The sequence below is a fragment of the Pygoscelis adeliae genome, unplaced genomic scaffold (genome assembly GCF_000699105.1).
Source record: "Pygoscelis adeliae isolate BGI_AS28 unplaced genomic scaffold, ASM69910v1 Scaffold57, whole genome shotgun sequence".
NCBI classification, from domain to species: domain Eukaryota; kingdom Metazoa; phylum Chordata; class Aves; order Sphenisciformes; family Spheniscidae; genus Pygoscelis; species Pygoscelis adeliae.
In genome coordinates, this window is record NW_008825615.1 from 14,143,908 (window position 1) to 14,168,177 (window position 24,270).

The 24,270-nt window shown below is 36.4% G+C and overlaps 1 protein-coding gene across 1 annotated transcript in view; it reads left to right on the forward strand.

Moving 5' to 3' along the window:
* Positions 1–24,270, forward strand: part of LOC103924686 (dystonin-like) — a 121,559-nt gene that overhangs the window by 57,394 nt on the left and 39,895 nt on the right. The window contains exons 27-42 of the mRNA XM_009333251.1: positions 223–382; positions 635–961; positions 1,130–1,214; positions 2,306–2,547; positions 3,579–3,785; positions 7,538–7,657; positions 7,829–7,936; positions 9,653–9,871; positions 12,958–13,161; positions 16,019–16,250; positions 16,602–16,828; positions 17,550–17,672; positions 18,459–18,560; positions 20,618–20,719; positions 21,870–22,043; positions 22,847–23,002. Of these exons, the coding sequence (XP_009331526.1) occupies positions 223–382; positions 635–961; positions 1,130–1,214; positions 2,306–2,547; positions 3,579–3,785; positions 7,538–7,657; positions 7,829–7,936; positions 9,653–9,871; positions 12,958–13,161; positions 16,019–16,250; positions 16,602–16,828; positions 17,550–17,672; positions 18,459–18,560; positions 20,618–20,719; positions 21,870–22,043; positions 22,847–23,002 (2,788 nt within the window). The remainder of the gene's footprint in view (positions 1–222; positions 383–634; positions 962–1,129; positions 1,215–2,305; positions 2,548–3,578; positions 3,786–7,537; positions 7,658–7,828; positions 7,937–9,652; positions 9,872–12,957; positions 13,162–16,018; positions 16,251–16,601; positions 16,829–17,549; positions 17,673–18,458; positions 18,561–20,617; positions 20,720–21,869; positions 22,044–22,846; positions 23,003–24,270) is intronic.

The window sequence follows — 24,270 nt, forward strand, 5'->3', positions numbered from 1 at the left end:
AGGTGCTTAGGGACATGGTTTAGTGGGCATGGTGGTGTTGGGTTGACGGTTGGACTTGATGATCGTAGAGTTCTTTTCCAACCTTAATGATTCTATGATTCTATGATTCTATTTCTTTTTTTTGCAAAGGATTCAAGGGGTGGGGTTTTTTGTTGGTTTTTTTTTTAGTATTTCACACTTACTTCATCACAAAAAATAACCTTTCTCTTGGCATGTTGATAGGAACCGTCAGTTGGAAGGCATCTCGGTGGTAGCACAGCAGTTCCATGAAGCTCTGGAGCCGCTGGTGGAGTGGCTGACCACCACAGAGAAGAGGCTTGCAAATGCAGAACCCATTGGAACACAGGCCTCCAAACTGCAGCAGCAAATTTCTCAGCATAAAGTAAGATACAAACCACACACTTGCTTGTGTCATTCTTCTTAGACGCTTCTGTAAAGTACAACACAACTGGCAAAGCTGTTGCGGTGTTCCTGTGTTTTACCATACTGAATTTTTTTTCTGTAATTTGAGTTTTATATACTTATGTTGGCAATATGTCCTTTTTCGTTCAGTTTTTATTGAGTTTCACTTATGTTTCTTTCATGTTTTTCTGATTTTCTTTTCCATTATTCTTCATTATTTAAAAAAATATAGGCCCTAGAAGATGATGTCCTAGCTCACAATAAGAGTTTACATCAGGCCATTAGTACTGGTCAGTCTCTAAAGACTATGAGCTCCAGGGAAGATAAAGATATGGTGCAGGAAAAGCTAGATTCTTCTCAGGCCCGATACATTGAGATTCAAGAGAAGAGCAACAGCAGGTCTGAACTTCTTCAGCAAGCTTACAGCAATGCTCAGATTTTTGGGGAGGACGAAGTTGAATTGATGAACTGGCTGAATGAAATCCATGATAAACTAAGCAAATTGTCAGTCCAAGATTGCAACACAGAATTGCTTGAGAAACAGCACTCTGAACTACTGGTATTTTGATTTCATTTATTATTTAATTCATTTTTTAGATTTGATTTATATTTCCATGCTTCATTTATTTTTCATTAACATTTTCATTAAAATGGCAGTATGCTTATTCCAAATAAGAAGAATATAATTTGTTATGTCTGTGCTAACACAAATGGCCTTTTGTCTTAGGATCTTCAGGAAGAGATTTTTCTTAGAAAACAAAATGTTGATTTGGCTATACAAAATGGCTTAGAGCTTCTCAAGCAAACAACAGGTGAGAGCTTATATAAAACTATGATTTATCAGGCTTTTTTTTGTACTTGTAAGTGCTTATTAGTCCATATTTGCTGGTTAAAGTGGTTGTAGTTGTTTATTTTAATAAAGGTTTGAGGTCAAGGTAGGTTATGTTTTTGGGCCAATTTTACTATTACTGTAAGTGAGCAAAAGTCCTTTTTTGCCTGTAGAGAATTTGGCCCTTGAATTCTTTATTATTTTTAGTGGAAAATTATTTTAGTGAATCTGCATTCCATTCCTAATAGCAAGTTATGGACATTACTCATAATGGAGGGCTGTTTGGCAGTGGACGCAGTCAATTCCCTGCAGGCATCCACAGATGAACGAGGTATTAGACTACCTTTTACTGCAAGAGGAAAGTTTCGTCCATTGGAGCTAATACTGTGGGAAAAGTTGCATTCCAGTTGTACACAACATGTCTGTTCTGTAGATCAACATCTGTCCAGATTTTCCAGTACTTCTAAAGTTCTTGAACTCTTTTAAGACACACATATGGTTGGGGGCAGGGGGGGGTATCCTTTCCTGTTCCAAACTTAGACATTATGCGTGGTCTATAATGAAATCGGAATATACACTAGTAAATTTCAGTAGGTTGTTTCTATTTTAGCCTTTTGAATTGTTTTTCAGATTGATAGTAATGAGGGTATACAGTGATGTCAAATATTACTGTAATTGAAAGTCTAGTTAGTATTGTGTTGATTTTTTTTCACATTTTCAATAACCCTTTTTTTTTTTTTGCCTTTATAAGAAGTATTATGAATTTAAGGGTGGATTTTTTTTAAAGAACATTTGTGTTAAATATTGGATATAAGTCCTTACTTTCTAATAGCTCAGTAGAGCAGAAAAAAGACAGAAGGACATCCTGAGCTGAGGTAAACTTCGTAGCTCCGTGGACTTTAGTGACGGTAGGATAATTTACAACAGTAGAGGATTGACCTTGTCATTGTGTTCGGGTTATTTTATAAATTAAATACTGAGTTTTCTGTAATAGGTGGCGTTTGGGATTTGGGTTTTTTTTTTTGCTTTTAAATATTTGTGATCACAGGAAGTAACATCCCTCTGATATTTTAGGTGATGAAGTTGTAATAATTCAAGATAAACTGGAAGGCATTAAAGCGAGATACAAAGACATTACGAAATTGAGTTCTGATGTATCCAAGACCTTAGAGCAGGCTCTGCAGCTTGCAGGTCAACTGCACTCAACTCACGAGGAACTCTGCAAATGGCTTGACAAAGTGGAGGTGGAGTTACTCTCATACGAAACTCAAATACCAAAGGGTGAAGAATTAAGCCAAGTACAAGAAAGACAAAAAGTAGGTTTTAGAACATGTGAATTACTTATTGCTGTATGATTCAGCTAGGTTTTGTGTTAACGTATGTTTGGCATGAAGTTGTTTTGTGAATAACTAATTTTGGCATCAGATCATTAGAATAAATGTAACAGTAGTTAAGAATCAAACTCATTTTCCAGAGTCATCTGTTATAATCACTTATGAAATTGGGCTGAGGTTTATTTTTAGCACAAGAGAAGCACAACATTTCCTTTTTATTCAAGCAGCAATCTAATCCTGGGAAAACTCTTAACTTGTCAGACAAAGTTGTTTTGGTTCTTTAGTTATGACATGGATAAAATCCTGTAAAGTATCAAAAGAGTCAGCATTTAAAATATATATTTACTGATCTTGTTTAACAATATTTATTTCAAAAGAAAAATTGTAGTATAAACTGGATGGTGCAGACAATGTTGAGGAGGGGAAGCCAAAAAAAAAATCTTTCCATTAGATTTCTTACATATATAAAAAGAAGTGAAATGGTAGTGGGTGTTTCTGTACAGGTAAAAACTCATTCCTGAAGCATCGTGTGATGATTTGATTGGACTTTAATCCAGTCATTGCTCATTTAAGAAATCACTTGAATTTGTCATATTTTGCTTTATTGCGTGTCTGATTTCACTTGCTGGTGATTTAGTTCCTCATGGAGTTGCAGATTGCAAAGAATATCTGTTAGTTTTATTTTCTTTGGTTGCTTCATTAAGTACTAACAACTCTTACAAAATTACAGAGAATGTCAGACTGTCATACTGACTGGAGAAATATGTTTAAGATACTTCCTGTAGAAAATTCTCTCCAAGAATTGCCCACTCCTCTGTCAAACAGCTTACTTTTTTATTAAAAAGCTAATACAACTGAGCTGAAAATAAGAATGCTAAATTATCCCTTTGGTTTGCGTGGAAAACATTTCAGTTCTCGACTTACGGAGTAGTTGAAAGAATAAAAAAAACACGTGCAAGCTGCGTGTGTTCAGCTTGTATGCTGGTATGTTTACTTTAAATGGCCTTTTTCAGGAGTTGAAAAAAGAAGCAAAGACCAACAAAGGCTTACTGGACACTCTGAATGAAGTTGGCAGTGCCTTCCTGGAGCTGGTGCCGTGGAGGGCCAGAGAGGGGCTTGACAGGATGATAACGGAGGACAATGAACGTTACAGATTAGTGAGCGACACGATCTCTCAGAAGGTGGATGAGATTGATGCTGCCATCCTGAGATCCCAGCAGGTACTGAAAACTGTTCTTTGGGCAATAACAGTCTCTGGCCATGTGTACCTGAACAAAAGATGTCCTTCAGTAATGCTGCCAAAAGTTTGTTGTGCTTGAGCAGCAAAAGGCCTGTCCAGCAAAATGGGACTCCACTGTTAAGATGTGAATGCCAGAACTCAGCTAATCTGTACACTGTTGTAGTTGTCTGCCTTTTTGTTGACACAAACATCAGTCTTGTAGCTAAAATTGCTGTAACTATCCTGTGGGTCCTTAAGTGGGAGTTTGCTTAAGTAAGAACTAAATGGCCCATGTCTTTTGTAGATCATGTTGTGTTAAGTAAAATATGGTCCAGATCCCCAGCCAATTTTACTGGATGCAGCACTGAAATCACTAGGGTTGCCACACCTTTTAGCATCAGCTGATTGTCTAGCTCCTCTGTACTTTCCACAATTAAAAGCTGGATCATCTTGTTCAAGCTGTAGTGGAGGATTTAAATAACAATTGCTTTTATTCATATCCACAATGCTTTTCTTCTTGGGGCTCAAAAATTGAGTTATTTAGTATATGGAGGTTTCTATACAGGCACACAGGTATATATATGGGTATACTTTGAGAACTGGCACTCTAATTTAATCTCTCAATAGTCCCATATTTAAGCTTGCTTATAAATGCGTTGTGGAAACACAATTTTCCAGTGTCTGCCTACAGTTCAGGCATAAAAATATTGGTGGAGATTTCTGTTCTGCTAATAGTTCCCATAAACAGTTGTAACAGGACAAGGAGAAAGCATGTGTGATATTTGCAAAGTTTGTTAAAAGCCGACTAAAAGAGGCTGGCAGTAACTCAGATCTCCTTGTAACTGAGGTTAAAAATAACTTTGTGTTTCTTTTTAAGGGGTTTGCTATGAATATTATCTTGTCTTGTTAACCAAATCCTCAAAAATGAAGGGTGATTTTTTTAGTGAGTGATAAGGTGAGATAGGAGAGTATATGTTGGCTCTCCTTCAACTTTTCTGAATTCCATGAGTATGTTGCATCCCCTAGCATAAGTTCAGTAGATTCAGGTCCAGGCATGAAAGGTTCAGAGCTGCTGCTCCACTAGCTAATGTTGCAAGGGCACATTGCACCCTGGTGCTGAATACCAGGTGCTAACCTCCACTTCAGCCCAATTCACATCACCACGATATACTCCTATACACTATATCTTACGATAAATATCAAGTGGCTTAACACGCTTCCAGTGAAGGATAAGCTACTTTCCATTTAGCTCAGAGAAAGACTATGCAAAATAAAAAATATTTTTCAAGAAGCTAGTGCTCTGTAAGCTTACCCTGTGGCAACTTGTTCAAGTGCCTGTACTATTAAAAAGTTTTGGGTGGAGGACAAAGCCACTAAGATCATGGGGGTTCAATGGGACTAGTGTGAGATTCGTGCTAGACATTACTGGCCCAAGGTGAGAAATGTAGTAAGCTATATGAATGGGTAAGCATATGTTTCATGTTGTGAACAGAAGCTGGAAGGCTTCATAGACTAATGCAATGTCCTGTTTTTTAACTACATGGGCAAAATGCTCCCAGATGGATAGAATTATCCTGGAGATAAATTTAGCTATGTGTTTTAATCTTCATTTCTCAGTACTGAAGGCATTGGTCGGTGTCTTACCCTAGCAAAGGACTGCTATGTAGAAACAGAAGGTCATATTCTACTTCTGGCTTACTTGTTGTTCTTCACTCTAAAGCAGCCATAGAGAGTGCTTTAGAAAGCATTCACGGAACAAATCACAATGTTGTCATATTCAGAAGTCAATCTTGGTTAGAAGAAAAAGTACCACAATGAACTATGCTTGGTTAAACTGGGTGGGAATGAAATATATGATTTTATAGTGACTCAAGTGAAATTCAGGGCTCATAAATAACTGTCATGCATAATGGGAAGAAAACACTTGAAATTTTGGATGCAGAGAGTACCAATTTCATGCTTTTTATTCCTTAATGTTATATTTGAACATCACAAATTGGAAATCCTGTACCCTCAGCAAATGGAGTTGAGTCCTGTCCTTCCTCGATGCTATGTAACCCAGAAGTTTCACTGCCATGCTTTGATTTTGTTACTTCCATTAAATATTTGCTCAATATTACTTAACATACCCATGGATATTTGGTATCAGGAAGTCACATTGCAGTTAATTTGTACATCTAACACATTTGAAATCACCTTCTTCATCTCCTTCATTTAGATCACAAATAGATGGGCTTCTGGAGCTTGGTTGTGAATTGCAGTTTCTAAAGCCAGGATTTAACTACCACTGGTGCATGTCTTTCATGCTAATGTTTACAGTACTGATTGCTTCAGAACATACCTTTCTATTAGCAAGTCACAATATTTAGGACAAAACTTACTTTCTGTTACTTTAAATGAGAAATGACATATAGTGAAAAAGAACGTTCATGCTCTCTTTCATGTAACAAATGGATTATAAAGGCTGAAAAAGATTGTCTCATAAAGAATGAAATCTCAGAACTGCTGCTTTTGTTTTTGTGTGACTCATGATTAACCACTAAGACAAGACTGATTTAGTGGCTAAAGTGACCTCCAGCTATGTTACAGGAGCAGGGCTGTCATGGTCTACAGCCACAAAGGCACAGACCAGAAGATTTAAAAGACAAAAGGGACTGAGAGTGGTCAGAAAGAGACTTCTGAGGAAAGTGTGGGTATCAACAACACAAGTAGCAGGTTCTGACCTAAAACGTCCTGATAGACTTTCACAATAACTCAGAGCCATATTAATGTTCAGCTAATTGCAGTGGGGGTCAGAGTTTAAAATAACTAAATCAGTTCTTAGTAGTTTCTACGATGACTGTTTTGTGCATCTGATCATCCCATGTAATATTTCTCCATGGCTTAAGCTCAAAGCTGCCCCCGTTGAGTACTGCAACGTGTGTGTGCCAAGATACATGCGTATAAACTTGAGCTGAAGAGAGAATGTATGATTTTTTTAAAATTTGGTTTTACTATTCAGTAGAAATAGATCCCCATGTACTTCTTTTCAGGATCTCATGCTCTCCTTTGAAAATTAGTAAGAAACAGATCCTTTAAATCCTCTCATTACTTTAGTGCTTTGAGGTAATTTCTGAAACATTTACGTGTTGACTAATGGTAGTCAAAAGTTAATCTTTTAGGAGAAGGACTGGCTGTACCCAAATGCCCCCAAAAATTTTTGCATTTAATCCAAGGTCTAGTTTTGGATGAAATCCTGTCTTCTCTGAATTCAGTGAAGTTTTTCCACTGACTTAGTTGAATTGTGATTGGTTTGCCTTTATCATTTAATACCAAAGCAGCTCTTAAGATTAAAAGGATAACATCAAACAACTGTTTCTTAGGACAGTTGCAACACTAGCAGTAATAATAAACATAGAGATGGAAAAGACATGTGAAAGTAGAATAAAATGAAAATAAACACTCTAGTTAAAATTCTGAAATTATAACCCTTTTTATTTTCTTATATCTGTTAGAGAGCTGTAGGCTTTGGAAAAAATGTAGCTGCTTCTGTTGCTTTGTCACGCTTATTAATTAAGCTGCTTGTATTACAATCCATCAGAACCATTTTGGGCTTTGTATTTCATTTATATAAAAAACTCATATGGAAAGTGAGCCACTATGTTTCTAACAATTCAGAAGTATGCTTTTTAATCTTCTTTAAAGTTTTTGAAACAGTCATTCTAATTTCATGTCTGTAGAACTGCTGAACTAATTCATGTCTCCTTCATTTAGTTTGATCAAGCAGCTGATGCTGAATTTGCCTGGATTGCAGAAACAGAAAAGAAACTGATGTCTCTGGGTGATATTAGGCTTGAGCAAGACCAGACCATGGCTCAGCTACAAGTTCAAAAGGTAAAAGAAATGCATTTCCAACTGTCATGTTAATTATTGGCCGGCACACTCTCCATCTAGAGAATGTACTGGCATGATTTATTTTTCAGTCCATCATAATGCACTTCAAAAATAGTTTTTGCTCCATGTACTCTATTTTTTCTTCCTGACCAATTTTTATTGTGTTTCAAGGCTTTTACCATGGAGATTTTGAGGCACAAAGATACTATAGATGAACTTGTTAAATCTGGGGATAAGATTATGAAGACGTGCACCGAAGAAGAGAAACAGACCATGAAGGTAAAGTTCCTTAAATTGCAGCTACAGTGGTAGATATGCAGACAATATATAAGTAGAAGGATTCCTATAGTGTCTTTTTTGAAATACTAATGAAAAAGCATTAATTACAGCCACTTCTAGTCTGAGGATTGTAATACTAGAAGAAATGCTGTTGTGTATCACTCTCCTTCCTTCAGGATGTTCAAAGAGCAAACGCTGTGTACTTGCTTCATTGCCTGACACTAATTTGGAGCCCCATTTATCATCTTCATCCATGGTAAACAGTATTTTAGCCCATGGACAAATGAGTGAGTAGGTATTAGTCATCTGGGATGGTGTGTGTGGAATCTGGCTGTTTATCTTTTCCAGTTCTCTTGGGTCAGTGACGCTTTGGGCGTGTGTATTTCTGTGCCGCATTCAATGGCTGTGCACCTCAGCATGAACCTTTACTTTCATTTCTGCTGATTTCAGTATAGACCTTACTTGCTAAGATTATTCCATTCTTTTGACTAACACAGCCCCTGAAAGGCGTTCTTATGCCTTTGTTTATTACACACACACACAGAGCCTGATGTTGGGGCTGTATATATATATACAGACAGACTTTTCATGTTGGCATTTAAGAATGGGTTAGTTGTGGGGTTGGGTATTTTTGCTAAATTACAGCAAGGCTGGATATGTTGTGTAAATTTAGTCCTTCCAATGACCACCCTCCTTGAACAACACTTCACTAATTGTGCTCTGCTGCGGAATCTGTGAATAAATTTGATTTGCTCTTAAGTGAATTTAAAATAGATGAGATGTTCTGTCTATGAAACTGTAGTCATAAGGGAGAGCAGTTTTATGTGAGTCTCTATTAAATATTTGTATTTGTCAAAAATCCTGTATATCTGTGTGTTAGACTATGTTTTGTCCTTTGGATAGCATCTCTATACTTAATTTACATGCAAGACATAACAAATGAAAGGATAGCTTGTTCTGCCAAAAAAGATTCTTTGCTTCACATTCAATGGCTTGCTTATATATCTAGTTTTTCCAAGGCTAGCATTTATGTGCATTGTCACATACAATATTTCATAATAATGGTAACATGGGCACTCTTCCACAGGAAAAATGTATAGCTAGTTGATACTTTCTTTTATTATCACATGCCCAAATACAGTAGATTTGTAATGTTTAAACCTTGTAGTTCTACCATATTAGTAACATGGTAACACATCCTCATTCATTAACGTATGCTAATCTGGAAAATAATGTTTTGTGGTTTCTGTTGCAAGTTTGTAAGCTACAAACACAACAGTATACCCTATTTTCTTGACAGATTTAAAAGAAACAAAACAGATATTTGTGTATTGTTCATGATGCTTTGATTCAGAAATGCTGTGGAAAACTTAGTTTCTGCCAAGTGTCACTGAAGATAAGTGTCTTCAGTAAGGAAGTGGGGTTAAGATCTGCAGTCAAAGCATTTGCAGCTTCACTGGAAGCCCTGTGAATAAGGTGTTATTTGTAAATATCAGTATCATTAAATATGTTCTAATCACTTTGAAAGTACTCTGCCAAATTCCGATCTCCTGCAATATTGTCTACCTTAAACACTGACATTGTAGAAACATTATCAAAACTAAAATTTGGTTCACTGTGGTTTGGTGCTATAATTATTAAAGATTGTTTAGAAGTGAAGGTAATAGACATGTGGAAAAACATACATTGCTATTTTTTGCTAATATTATTTTACAGAAAAAAATGGAAAGCCTCTTACAGAAATATGATGCAGTCTGTCAAATGAACTCTGAGAGAAACCTCCAGCTGGAACGGGCTCAGTCACTGGTTAACCAGTTCTGGGAGACTTATGAAGAGCTTTGGCCATGGTTAACTGAAACAGAAATGATCATCTCTCAGCTTCCTGCACCAGCCCTTGAATATGAAACTTTAAAGCAACAACAAGAAGAGCATAGGGTAAGCATTTTGCCAGTTTTGAAAAACAAAGTGTCAAAAGCCAAGTAGTATTCTGCTTAGAACTGTGGAGTACTCTGCTAAATGCTGAAAACCCAGACAGTTATAATTCTGTTGCAAAAATAATTATTTAAAATAATAAAATACAAAATAAATACATTTTCAATCATGCCTCTACTGTTTCCCAAACTGTGCGTGCAAACAAGATTCTCTGGGGAAGGCAGCAAACAATGTATAAGCATAAAAGAGAGCTAAAGGGGAGAAAATTGGCATTGTAGTGAGAGAACTGAGTGCACAAAAGTTAATAGTTAAGAAGTATATTTAAAAGTACACAGTACTGTCAGTATTAGAACAAACCAAACCCGTAAACAGAAAGAACAGGCATGGGATGTTGTAGCAAGAAACAGAAGGTAAAACATGACCATCTGAAGAACTGGAGTACCTGCTGTCAGCATGCTGAAAGTGAAATGCTGCCTTTGTGTACAGTTTGTGTACAAATATGCACATATGTTGATCTTATGTACATGTAAAAAAATTGGCTTTTGTTTTGTTGGTATCAGTGGAACTAAGCTTAGCTGAGCCAGGAAGATGGACAATGAGAGGGCCAAAAATTAATTGCTTGGGTTCCAGCCAATCCCATAATCATTTCTCATGTCAAGTATGTTTGTTATGTAATAATTAAAAGAAATAATTGTTTACCATAACATCACAAAATAGAGGCAACAGTGTTGTAGGCTGGCCACCATATGGGCTTTCTTACATGGAAGAATAATCAGCTGGGATAAAAATTAGAACATTTAATATACGGCTACTAGTATCACATGGAATCAGATGAATCCCACCGAGGTTAAAAACCTGTGTGTTTTGGCACATGCAAAGCCCGTATGGCTACTGGAGATACGTCTCTCCCTACTGAGCTTAGAGTAACTAGGTTTCTTATTTCAGCTGCCTCAATTAAGTGACTCAAGTTAGATAGGATGAACCCTGGCTTCAAAGTCTTGTTTACTCTGAGACCAGTTAATGAAGATGTGCCACTCTTATGTACTGGTAAACACTGGGTTCACTCATTTGTCTTCCTATTATGTCCACAATGAACAAACATGCTCTATTAAGACTAGCTATATAACATGAGCTTTACAAGCTATCTTTATTAGTCACCGTGAACCAAATCATGCTTGCTTTACTTACAGGATTGTTCCCCATCTACTTTGATCATTCTGCTTGCATGAGAGGCCCTTCAGATGAGCTTCTATTTTTGCATTTTTCCTGGGCTGTGCCATTAGCTGAGATTTGTTTGTTAAGTAGAAGATTAATGTCAGGCAGTTTCAACACGTAATCTGATCTGAAATACTTGTTTGCAGGAATTGTTTACCCTGTAGTAGATCATGGAGAAGACCAAATCATTTATTGTTCTATTAAAAAAAAAGGGGGAAGAAGGTTCTCAATGTGAATTGAAAACAGTTTTCTATATTCACTTACATTTCTGTTCTGATGTATTTACTGATGACTGTCTTTGTTCCAAGTCACGGAATTCATAGAGTTGATTCTGTGTGAATAATGTGCAGTCAGTTTGATTTGAACTGAGCTGTGGGCAGAGTACTAGCATAAGGTTTGGTCCTGGAAATGTGCATGCTTGTGGCCTTGTGTCAAATCATTTATTTGTGCACAAAAATAAACCACACAAAATTACTGTCTAAAAACTTTCAAACTGTTCTTAGTTTCACCTTTTCCTCTTCTCTGCTAATCAACATTATTTTTCTTGTTGCAAGGTATACAAATAGAGTTACATTCTCAGTAAGTAGCTAGAGTCAGGGATTTTTGTATTTTCATTGCTGTTTTGTCATCAGGGGACTGTGGAGAGTCATGGTCACTGTCTTTTCAATCTTCTCAACCTCTCCTCTTCTGGGGAGGAGCAAGTAAGCAAGCCAGTATCAGGATTTCTTTTTAAGGGAAGGACCTTAGTTGAAGAGAAGAGGATTTATTTACACTGAGACTTATATAGACCCTTTTCTGTGTCTTGATTAATTTAAACAAACTCTGAGCTTGGAGGAACACAGCATGTGCCTCTCATGTTCCTGCACAGGGGCTATAGGGTAGAAACATGTGGAGTTCACAGCATTGGGAGGGACAGTGCCTCACAAGACAGTGGGATTTTTCTGAAAAGGGAGGAATGAGCTGAGAATATAAATAAAACCGGAGGGAAGGATCAGGCTAGTCCCACAAAAATACCTTCCCTTTTGTCAGATATGGGTGCAAGTAAACAAAACCAAAATCCTTAGGCAAGTTGGAGGACACCTTGTGACCTTTCACTTCCACAAGCCTCTGCACAGTGTTCTGCGCAGTTTTGACTTACTTTGGGGGTGGATGATGAAAGGGAGTAGACAGCTGAGATCAAATTTAATTTGCTTATTAGTTACTTGTTAAACTTTGTGTCAGTTAAGTAATAGTGCTGTTGTGAAGACAGAGGGGTCTTGTGGCCAGAGGGGAGACTGCTAAACTAGGTTGATAGGTCTCTACTGATTAGTCTTCCTTGTCTTTTTGTCCTTTTCACTGATTTCTTTGACCCTTCCTTGTGCTAGTTTTCTCTTCTTAAATCAAGGATAATTTGAATTAACATTCTTGCAATGCCAGTACCTCTTTCTGTGATGTCCTTCAATGGAAGGCTTTGCAGCAAGTGACAAATACCAACATGAAAAGTGTATACGTGGTGGTGTTATGCACATCTGGAATATTATTGCTATTTCTGTCATTATAGGTACTAAATATGATGGGGAGCGTCTGTTGCCAGCATCATATGCATAGTTAGCATCTTATATTTTACCTGTAGCCATATGCTCTACAAGAGCATTGCATAGACCTTTCCAGTGCATCTCTAATTGTGATGTTTCATGCCTGGATAGCTCTGTGTTGGAATAGGAGCCATCACTGGCAGAGCAGTCACTAACTTTATTTGATATTATTTGTGCTTTACATTGGGACGAAGGGTATTTGTTTGGAATTTCATGCCAGCTGGATGTGTTAGAAGTGTGGACAGCTGTAACGTGGTGGTGCAAGCATAAGAAACTGATAAGTTGTTTCGTTTGTTATAGCAACTGCGTGAGCTGATCGCTGAGCACAAGCCTCATATAGATAAGATGAACAAAACTGGGCCTCAGTTGCTGGAGCTGAGCCCAGGAGAAGGGTTTTCTATCCAAGAGAAATATGTGGCAGCTGACACCCTTTACGGTAAAATTAAGGAAGATGTCAAAAAGCGAGCACTGGCACTGGATGAAGCCATTTCTCAGTGTACTCAGGTATCAATTTAAGTTTAAAGTATAATTGGATTCATTCAAATGGAAAGATACGCAGACGTTGTCATCTTACATGTATATATCAAGACTAAACTGCTGTTTTAGCTATATTTTTCAACCTAATGGCCTGTGAATGTTCATATCACTGCTTATAGCATTGATTTTTCTATTTCTCGAGGGGGTTATAATTTTATATATTGGTCAGTGTTATGACTGCTGGAGTTGAAAAATGTTACTGCTTCTTAATTTTGAAGTAAAAAAAGAACATCTGGTCTAAAAATATGGGATTTTATTTTCACTTTATTCCCTTTTCTTTTGCTGGTCTGTTACTAGCTGATGCTTTGTTTGTATATGGGTGTCACTGTTGATCAGTTAACTTGAGTATAGTTATATGTCAAACTTGGCAGCTTTAGTTACAGTCTGTTACCAGTGGAACCAGAGGGTAGTTTGGCATGGTAATAGCATTTGGTCTTTGTTGCAGACCCACAAGAACTTAGCATAACATATGCTTGAACTGTTAGGTAAAAGTATTGTGAGCAAAGTTAGACCTCACAAAATGTCATCATAAGCATAAAATTCAGATCAAGTCCATAAAAGCTGCATATCTTAGGTTCATCAGCCTATGCAATGAACCTCGATAGATTATTGTTAGGTATCACATTCTAGAGACTTTTTAAGTATTGGGTTAATTGTCATTAAACCCAAACTGAAGTTCTTTTACTCAACTCCAAATTCAGAAAAGAACTCAGGAAAACTGTGTACATGAACCCATACAAAAATCTGAATAAAAATACTTTGTTCTATACTGCTGGTTTTATAGGAAATTCCCCTTTTTCTCTGTTTGCTGGAAATTAAGTGCTATATTCTGCTCAGGTCTAAAATACTAAATAAAGTAATACACCTTCAAGTTCTCATCAAGTCTATATTCTAAATATTTTTTGTCATAGGCCATTGTACTTAATGTCATATTCCTAGCCCCTGCAGACTGAGTTTAAGAAGCTAAGGAAAAAAGTGACGTCAGATATCATCCTGCTTTTGAACTGGTTATAGACATGATATTATACTTTAACTCATTCTAAACACCTTCCTTATTCACACCTCTGAAAGATGCCTGATTATTTAGAGTCAGTGTTTTTCTTTATCATAAATGCTCAGTCCTCCCCCTGTTTGGAGCTGCACATTTGAAAATCAAGATATTTACTTAGCATTCGAGTCCCTGCTTTGTATGTGATAGACATTAACATGTTGTACGGGCTAAGTACAGAAAGCAAGAATAAAAATGCATTCATTGGTAACAACTAGAATATAATCAGATGTTGAGAAAATAATTATTTATGCAGTACTTCAAGGTTCATTTTATATATGTAAATGTATATGCAGATGGCAAAGCAGAACATTTTAACACCCAGAATGTAATTTTATATAATCTCCTTTTTTTTATTAAGGTGCATAAATATATATTATCAGGGCTCTGTACTATGATGGCTGTGTCAATGTTTGTCTAGACAGTCCTGGAAGAATAATTATTTAACTCTTCAGGTTTTAAATTATATTAAATTGCATTATGTATCAAAGGCACGACATAACCTATGGAGCCAGAATGAGAGGTTGTAATGACTTCCATTTTCTTCCTTTTAAGTTCTAAAACACCTTGTCTCATTGTACAAGTACAAGAAAGCCCACTGAATGCACTGACAATTTTAAAATGTAATATATGTGTCCTAAAACTAGACATGAATATTGCCAATTTAATTTCAGTTTTTATCACTTTCGTAAGGTTTTGTTGCCACAATCAGTTTTTCAGAAGTCTTGAACGTGGGAAGGCTACTTATCTTTCATAACACATTTTGCTGGCTTGTATGATACTCACACTTCTAACAAAAACACTGAGTCCATAACATTAGTTACAGAGTGTGATTTGAAGTGGGTTGTATGGTGGGAAAAAGTAATTACATTTGTATTGCCTATATTCCTTTGAATAGAAAGGATGTAGCTATTTGTTTGCATAAGGTAATCTTGTTTTGCTGTGCTCTTTCTAGCACCATTCCCAAGTGTAGTCAAGAGTGCTTTTTGTAGATCCTGGAGGATCATTAAATGCACCCACAATTTATTGATTTCTGTAATTTGAAAGGGGCATGGTGATGAGATATTTAGGAATCTCTATGGATCCAAAAGCATACAGTAAAGGCTAATTTTGGACTTGCACCAAAGGATGGACCATGTTAACATAGCTGTAATTGAGCTTCTGGGCACTTACCTGGGCTCAGTCAAATGTGGGTGAACATAATACACGCTGTTGTGTGCTTTTAGTTGCAGAAAGTAACGTGCCTTTACTGCACTAACAAGCATCACCTGGGCACTAACAAATGTCTTTTTGAATGACCTTACATATCAAATCTTAATGAGTGGTTATATGCCAGTATGGTGGTCCTGATATGAAAATGTATGTATTTAATATTAAGGTAAATATCTTTCTAAAATGTTGAAATCGGAAAGCCATGGATCTCCAAAATAAGGTACAAACTACTGTATGAATTATGCAGGATTAAATGCAAGTAGATTCTGCCATATATATAGTATCTTCAGGTGGAGTGTCTCAGGACTGAACCCAGACTTCATAGTAAAATTCTTAAATCTGAGAGGAAGTACCATTTTGCAAGGTCATTTTTGTAATTTAGATATTAAAAGAGGGTAAGAACCACGAAGGGGGCTATTGCAAGTTGCACGTACATATGTTTGATAGCGATGTTAAATATGTTAATTTTAAAGAACCTTGCCCAAGAGAATTTCAGATGCCATTTTTCCATTGTTTTTTCCTAATTTCTCTGCCAATTCTTTCTGCCCTTTACCGCCCTCCCAGTTTCATGACAAGATAGATCCAACTCTTGAGAGTCTGAAGCGCATAGTTGAACGTCTGAGGCAGCCACCTTCGATCTCAGCAGAGGTTGAGAAGATTAAAGAGCAAATCAGTGAAAATAAGAATGTGTCAGTGGATCTGGAAAAACTTCAGCCTGTGTATGAGACACTTAAACAGAGAGGAGAGGAAATGATTGCTCGCTCAGAAGGAGCTGATAAGGATATATCTGCTAAAGGTAGTAGATTGAGGAAAGTTTTATGTAGTGGAAATGCAGCAAGCTGCACCATATAAAAATCTTAATTTCTGATGACCACTAATCTGGGGATGGTGTTCTCCTGGAGAAGCTGCTAAAGATTTATAAAAGCAAAGCATTCATTTAAAATAATTCATCGTGGATACGACCTTTGTTTTATTTTTAAAGGCCATGTTGGTTGTTTCCACTGAACATTGTAAGGAGTCCTGTAAAGAAACCATTTTAGAGTCTAAATTTTAAAATGTACACATATGTTTCTGCTGTAGAACTGTAGAGAGATTTATGGCCAAGAATTGTTTGCCAAGGTAGTAATCTAGTTCCTTTGTTGTTTAGCTGTTCAAGATAAACTAGACCAAATGGTCCTCATTTGGGAAGACATCCAGACCTTGACCGAGGAAAGGGAGGCCAAATTGTTGGATGTAATGGAACTAGCCGAAAAGTTTTGGTGTGATCATATGGCTCTTGTAGCTACTATTAAAGACACTCAGGACTTCATTCGAGAACTGGAGGGACCTGGAGTTGACCCATCTGTAGTCAAGCAACAGCAAGAAGCTGCTGAGGTCAGTAGAAAGTATTTTGTTGACTTGAAGTATTTTATTTACAGTATGCAGAGAAAAGACAGAATTACTATGAAATAACCACAGGAGAAATTTTTTTTTTTTTTTTTTTTTTAGAGACCAAGATGGATAATTGTATAGAAATTTACTATAATGATATATCAAGAGTCTATGGTAAATAACATATATCAGTGCTTAATTGCAATGAGCATGCAACATGTGCCTGTCATTGTATTTACATATCTGTTTCTAAACGTGTATAATAAGCATGTCACTGAGACTTTTAAAAGTTATACATACTTTATACATACTTTAGATTCCCTGAGTAATACGTAACATCTAAATGAAAGGTGTACAGATGTACTATGCTCTAAGCCTGTAATTATTTATGCTGATAGTTAAAGATTTGAAGGTTGAATGATAACCTCTGAAAAAGAAAATACTGTGATGAAAGAAGTCTAATTTAAAACTTCCTGTTTATTTTTTGCATCTCATGCAAAATGACATCATAAACCATTGGTATAATTTAGATTGATGTCAGTTTTCTGACAGATTTCACTCTGGCACTGCAAAGGGATGCTTATATTTTAAGCATCCAGTTCTAAGTCCAAGTGACTTTAAAGAAAACAAAGGTCGAATCCTGCCATGTTCTATCTTGAAAGCAAGCTGTACATAGATTATTAAATTTAGTATTAGCAGCGTTGGATTTTTTTTCTCTTTGTAGGCTGCTAAAGAAGAAATTGATGGACTACAAGAAGAACTAGAAACAGTTGTGAGCCTTGGCTCTGAACTTAGAGCTGCTTGTGGAGAGCCTGACAAACCTATTGTCAACAAGAGTATAGATGAGGTATGGGAAATGCAGATGCTTAAATCTGTTATGTTAGATGCTTGTTCAACTGAAATTGGTATATCACCCCTGCCCCCAACAAATTTTGAAAATAAAAATTTTGTGGCAGAAGTAAGATAATCCCTGAAGCCTTTGTGTTAAAGTAGGATTTGCTTTTCAGGTAAATGAATCTTGACTCAGATTAGATTAGAATGTACAGACAGTTTTATTTTATTGATTTACGGGTTAAAATTTTTGTAAAAAAGGTTTTTTGTAAAAATACTCACTGATTAATACAATAGATGGCTACTTTTTGCAAAAGTAATGCTAGAATAAATTTCAGATATATCTGGTTTGTGCCAAGTGAGACATCTTAACTGAGACAATCCTGTTTGGATGACTACAGAGTAGTCATATAAGTATATATAAGTAATATTCTGACTGGAGTACTTTTAATTTCTCTAATGTTCAGCAATGTACGTTTCTTTTAAGCTACCTTTTTTTATAATGATGCAACTCCAAATGATTTAATAATAGCATTTCCCATATTAACTATGATCCTTATGTTAATAAAAATATTTAGTAATCAGTATTGACGTTTACAGCTTTTGTAATCCAGAACCTCTAGTATATTCTGAAGGAAACTAACTATGCAGTGATAGGGAGAACAAGAGTGTTAATATGGAATGAATATGAACTATCCATGCTTAGTTTATTGGTGTTACTGATCAGTGAATAATTAGTGAATGCACATTATACAGCAATAAAATTCTTTTGTCCATTGGAGTAAATTGCACTTACTTGCAGCTGAATTCTGCCTGGGATGCCTTAAACAAAACATGGAAAGAACGGGTGGATAAGCTTGTTGAAGCTATGCAGGCAGCTGTTCAATACCAAGATGGACTGCAGGTAAGATGGTGTGATATACCTAACCCAATCTTGAGTCAATAGGATTTGATGTGGTTGTAGTAAAAAACGTCATGTGATTGGGTAGGTGACAAGTAATGTATCACTCTGATTATAGTGACTGTTTTCTTCAGTAGGCAGATATTTTTCCTCAGGGTTGGTTGGGTTTTGGTTTGTTGGGTTTTTTTTGCATTAAAGAATAAATCTATTTGGGTTGTTTTCTTCATGTAGTTGTTCATATATTGTGCTATGTTTAGAGTCAAAATTAATGTCCCCTTGGTTATTGATAAGAGCAGAGGTTTTTTGATAGCACACAAATTCACAGTAATCCTGCTCACATTTTCTTGTGATAGTCGGTACTTCATATGATAGGCAAGCTGAAGTTGTGACACATTTACATGATCTGAATGGAACAGAATACAGGTCCATATACTCACTTGCTGCTATTTTCTTTGAGTGGAGGACAGTGAAAGAACTTCAATTTTATTTCACCTTTTTTATAAGTCAAATATTTAAGTTTGCATATTTTAAGCAAAAAATATTATTAACATAATGTTGCTGGACCATTATACTAATTCTTAGTATAATTTACCCAATCACCATACTTTAGAAGATTATTCACTTTTTAAATCTGTAGGTAAATTTTCCAGCAGTTTTTTTAAGATATTTTTTCTCTGTGTGTGCTAGTTCTTGGTTTTTTTGGGGGGGGTTGCATATCTTTGCACGTTTTGGCTGAGTGGCATGCCTCATATCTTTTGTCAGTGAATGGCTAGAAGATTGAAACTTTTGAAAAGAAGATTGAAACTTTTGAAAAAACGTAGTCAGATTTTGCAAAACTATTTTTTTGCTCAGTGGAATTAGTGTCTTTCTTGGTTCATTAAATCTTTGAAATCAGAGTTTCACATGACACTGAGGGCAGTTGCTTGTGTGTTCAGCACAGATCAAGCAGCAGAACAGTCCTTAATAATACCGCAACATGCTTGTTTTCCAGTGCATCCTCACTATGTATTTTTCTCCAAGTTCTCTTATGTTCATACTGTGCAGAGGTTGACTTGTAGGGTTACATTAGGAACACTGCCGTTGGTTTAAGTGCTTTGTATTTCCTGTGGCTGTACATTGTACATCCTACAAGCTTGGTACTTTGTGAAAGAACTGTATTCAAATGCCTTCTTAGGCTCATTTCAATAGACAGTATGAAAAGTATTGTGGGCAGATTGTTAGCTGCAGCTGCCTCATCCTGTTCAGCTTGTTGGGGGTAGTTCTCCTTTTCTCAAGGAGCTGTGTAGCAGTGGGCAGCTCTGACAATCCGTCCTAAGCCTTTCTCCATAATGAATCACAGATAACGGGCAGGAGGCAAAGGGCCTAGCAGAGGTGTTTTTTCCCCTATGCAATTACCCAGATTGATATAGCTGTTCTTAATCTGTAAATGGAGTATTCTTGAGGTTGTTCTGCGTTATATCAGGAGCAAAAGAAGTACCCACAAAGCCTCAGAACTGGGGAGACTTCATTTGTTTTTTGAAGTTTCTGCATTATCCTACGGAGATTCAGTCAAGCTCAGTTACGGCCCTTCACTGTCTAATATGTACTGAATGGGTCGTGTTCCATGCTCCTTACACAGATAACATTATCCTTCAAAAGAAGTTTGTTTGTTTAATCACACATGTAAAGTGTGTTACCATTCAGCTACCGCCTTCCATCTTTGCTCCAAAGGACTGCAGAACAGAGTTTGTCTTGTATTTACCGTTCAGAGTATTCATAAAAATTGCTGATTTTACTCAGAAAGTAGAGTACTACTCAGCATGAATAGTACTGGCAGAATATTACTGCTAATGGAAGTTCAGTCTTGCAGCATGTACATTCTCGTAACCATTACATGGAGTACTTGATCCCTTGTATTGCAAAGAAACCTAGGTTTCACTGAAGAAAGCTATTTTCTTTTGAAGAGCACAGCAATATTATTCTCTGGAGTAAAAAAAAAATTCTGATGTTTTACTTAACACGACTTTCAAATACGACACTATTTCTCTGCTCACACTTCGATTTCATACTGTGATTTTCAGGCAATATTTGACTGGGTAGACATTGCTGGCAGCAAGTTAGCATCTATGTCCCCAGTTGGAACAGATCTGGAGACAGTGAAGCAGCAAACCGAGGAACTTAAGGTATGAACTAGCAATTTATTTCATTTATATGTTCATCTGTCTGCATTTTTCTGTGTTGTTTAGTATTTTCTGTATTTTTCAAGAGTCAAAAGCAATTTTAATTTTCAATTTTTAATAAAAAATAATCTGTATGAAAATTTCAGATAACATTTCATTGCAAACTTTTCATTTTAAAATGTGTTTAATTTTAAAATTATTCCAAATTTTGGTGAGACTATGTTTTATTTTGTGAATATGTTCTGATAGCTCAGAAATACTTGTAATAGCATTCGTTCTCTTTCAAAGGCTATGAGGTTATTATGTACAGGGTTCTTTTGCTATGACTTTTATGTTTTCTGGTTTCTGCCATGAACAGCTTCCTTGAGGCTCTGAGAGAATGCCTCCAAAGCTTCACCTCTGCCATTATAGGCTTTATCTAAATGCTCACCAGATCACAACATTCCCAATACATGAGTAAGCTGAAAATCAAAGTTTCAGGCTCAGAAACCTGTCTGTATGGATCTGTAACTGAGTATGCTCCTGATGTTGGTAGGCTGTTATGCTATATATAAAAACCAGGGATTTATAATGATCAGGGAATTTCCTTGGGTTTGTTGCTCACTTGTACTTTTTTTTTGCTGTGGGCAGGTTGTTTATCTATTTTATGATGTAACTTCAAATGAACCATAATCTTACATAGTTCAGAAGAACACACAAGTTGTATTCAGACTGCTGCCCAAGTTGCGTGTACAAGAGAGGGTGTTCTACTAAAGAAAATTTGCTTTCAGCTCTTTTGAAGAATAATTCTATTTGAAGTTTAAAGTATTATATTATCACAACCACAAGAGCTAGAAGTTACTCAAGATATGTTCTGCCTTTTTTACAGACCAGGGAGATCATTGGAGAATACTTTCCTATTGGGCATCTTTATCATCCTCTGGTCACAGTTAGCAATATCTGCTAGAATAGTAAGACGTTGCATATTTTCAGTAGCTGGGACTGTCTGGATTATCAGTGTGTTACAAGCATTTTGACCCTGGAAAACAAACCCCCAAATTTATGAAAGTTGACAGTGATGCATTAGTATTATAAATATTGCTGTACTATGCTATATTCAAGAAGGTCATTACTTGTGATATGTTTATTTGTATTCTTTTTCCATTTACTGCAGCAATTTAAGACAGAAGCTTATCAGCAGCAGATAGAAATGGAAAGACTGAACCATCAGGCAGAACTATTGCTGAAGAAGGTAACAGAGGAGAGTGATAAGCACACTGTTCAAGACCCTCTCTCAGAGCTCAAACTAATGTGGGACAGCCTAGAAGAAAAAATTATAAATAGACAGGTAAATAATCTTGAAGGTGGGGGCTTTATTCATGACTTAGATTTTTGAGAAAAGCTTTTTATGATGTAGAACGTTTGTATCAATTTACACATTCCTTTTGGTTTGGAAATTACAGAACTTGAATTTTACAATTTATTGAGTTGGTTTTATGGTTTTTAAACCCTTAGTAGTATTTTTTGTCACTTCCTCTGTCAGCAGTACCAAGTCGAATCATTATTATTTCATTTTGGTTATTTGATGACATCTTAAGTAGCAGTTGATAACATGTTTATATGTGCAAAAGTAATATTAGAAGCTGAACTGAGCACTTCTAAAAAAAAAAACCAAAACCCCAACAACTTAACTGTTTCAGTGCTCTTTCTGTAAATTATCAAAGTGAAAGAGAGAATTAAAGATGCAGTGCTTTGAAGTGTTTTTTTTTTTTCTAAATGGAATCATTTCACGACAAAGAAAAGGTTTTAAAAAGGTCATGCACCAAATTGCATTTATATTGAAATTATGTTTTCAGTGATGAAAAACTACTGTCATATCTCTGATGAATGAACCTTCGAACTTAACTCTGCTCTGGTTACATGGGGTCTTTGAAGGTCAGGAATTTAAGCCTGGAATGTAAGGCTTTACAGGGGAATTGCTAACTCAGCTCTAACTGTAAAGCAGTTGCTTGTGTTGGATAACTGTTTCTCCCTGGTTTTTATGCTATCATATGCATAGACTCTGCTCTGGATTATGGTGACTAATGGTAATATAAGCCAATTCAATAGCATTGTGAAACCATTTTATTGTTAATTTTATTTTTTCTATAGCACAAGCTGGAAGGTGCCTTGTTAGCCTTGGGGCAGTTCCAGCATGCCCTGGATGAGTTACTAACATGGCTGACGCATACAGAAGACTTGCTGAATGAACAGAAACCTGTGGGTGGAGACCCCAAGGCTATTGAAATTGAACTTGCCAAACATCATGTATGTAATTATAATGAATATTAACTGAACTGTTCTTTTGATGTTTATCTTAGTGATGAGTCTTGTAGTGGAACTTAGCACTTGAAAAATAATTCTCTATAGAGATTTTCGAGATGCAGATTATAGCTGAAATGAAGGCTTGGAATAACTAATATCTTTCCTCTTACTCCTCCATATTCCTTCCTTCCTTGCATATGCCATGCAAGTGGCATAGGTTTTAGCCAAAAAGAGCAGCTCGCCCTAGTCTCTACCTTTATTCACCTTAATTTGACCCAGGGAACTCAAAAGTTACTGAACGTGCTAGTCTCCCTGAAGCAATAAACTCCTTGATTAGTTCTGTTTAGGCCAGGTCTCACAAAATGCACGTGCCCATTACACATCTTTCGTTCTTGTTTCTTCCTTCTCAGAAAATAGTGATTTGTTGTTTGAATTCTGCAAAATCATATCTCAGTTGGGTCCAACTAACACGAAGAATGCATCTCTGAAAATCTCAGCAAACTTTAGGAGTATCCATCCCCCCATCTTTTTCTCTTTGCTACATGCAATGTAGGGCTAATTTTTTTACTTTTTTTTTTTTTTAAGTATTTTTACTGATTATTGTGACTTTGGAGCCCATGGAAGAATGCTTCCATTGTGCCTTTATTTTGAAGAGTATCTCCCAGGAGAAGAGATCTTCTCTACCTCTTTGTGTGACTCGATGCTGTTCATGACGATGTGTTCTTTCTAGGCCTGAAGATTTCAAACTAACCTTATAAATCCTCTCCTTTCCTTTAAATCTGCCATTTAATTTTTGGCCTGCATATGATGTGAAAAGTATTCAGAGTCCATTTTGGATTTAGGGAGAAGTGATTGAAATTGACAGTACACAGATAACTAAGGCATTTTCATTGTTTGTGGTAATGGAGCTATGCAGCTTCTGAAGCCTTTTGTGTGGTCAATTGGAGCTTAAGCGGAGTAAAATATCTACATGCCCTGTGTGACTACTGTTACAAACAGGCCCTTTTAAAAAAAAAAACAAAACCAAAACCCAACTACATATCCAGCTTCCACTCCATGAACCTTTTATATTCTTATTGAACGGAAGTGTTTTACTACTGAAGAAGCATCCAGACATCGTTTATGACTTCATCTACCTTCAGTGCTGAAGGAGTTCAGCAAACACATGAACGAATCTACTTCCTTTTCATAAAACAGAGTTTATAGGTTAGAAAGTTCACACAGTAGTACATCCTGTGGTAGCCTGGAAAAACATCCATCTCTTGAGTAAC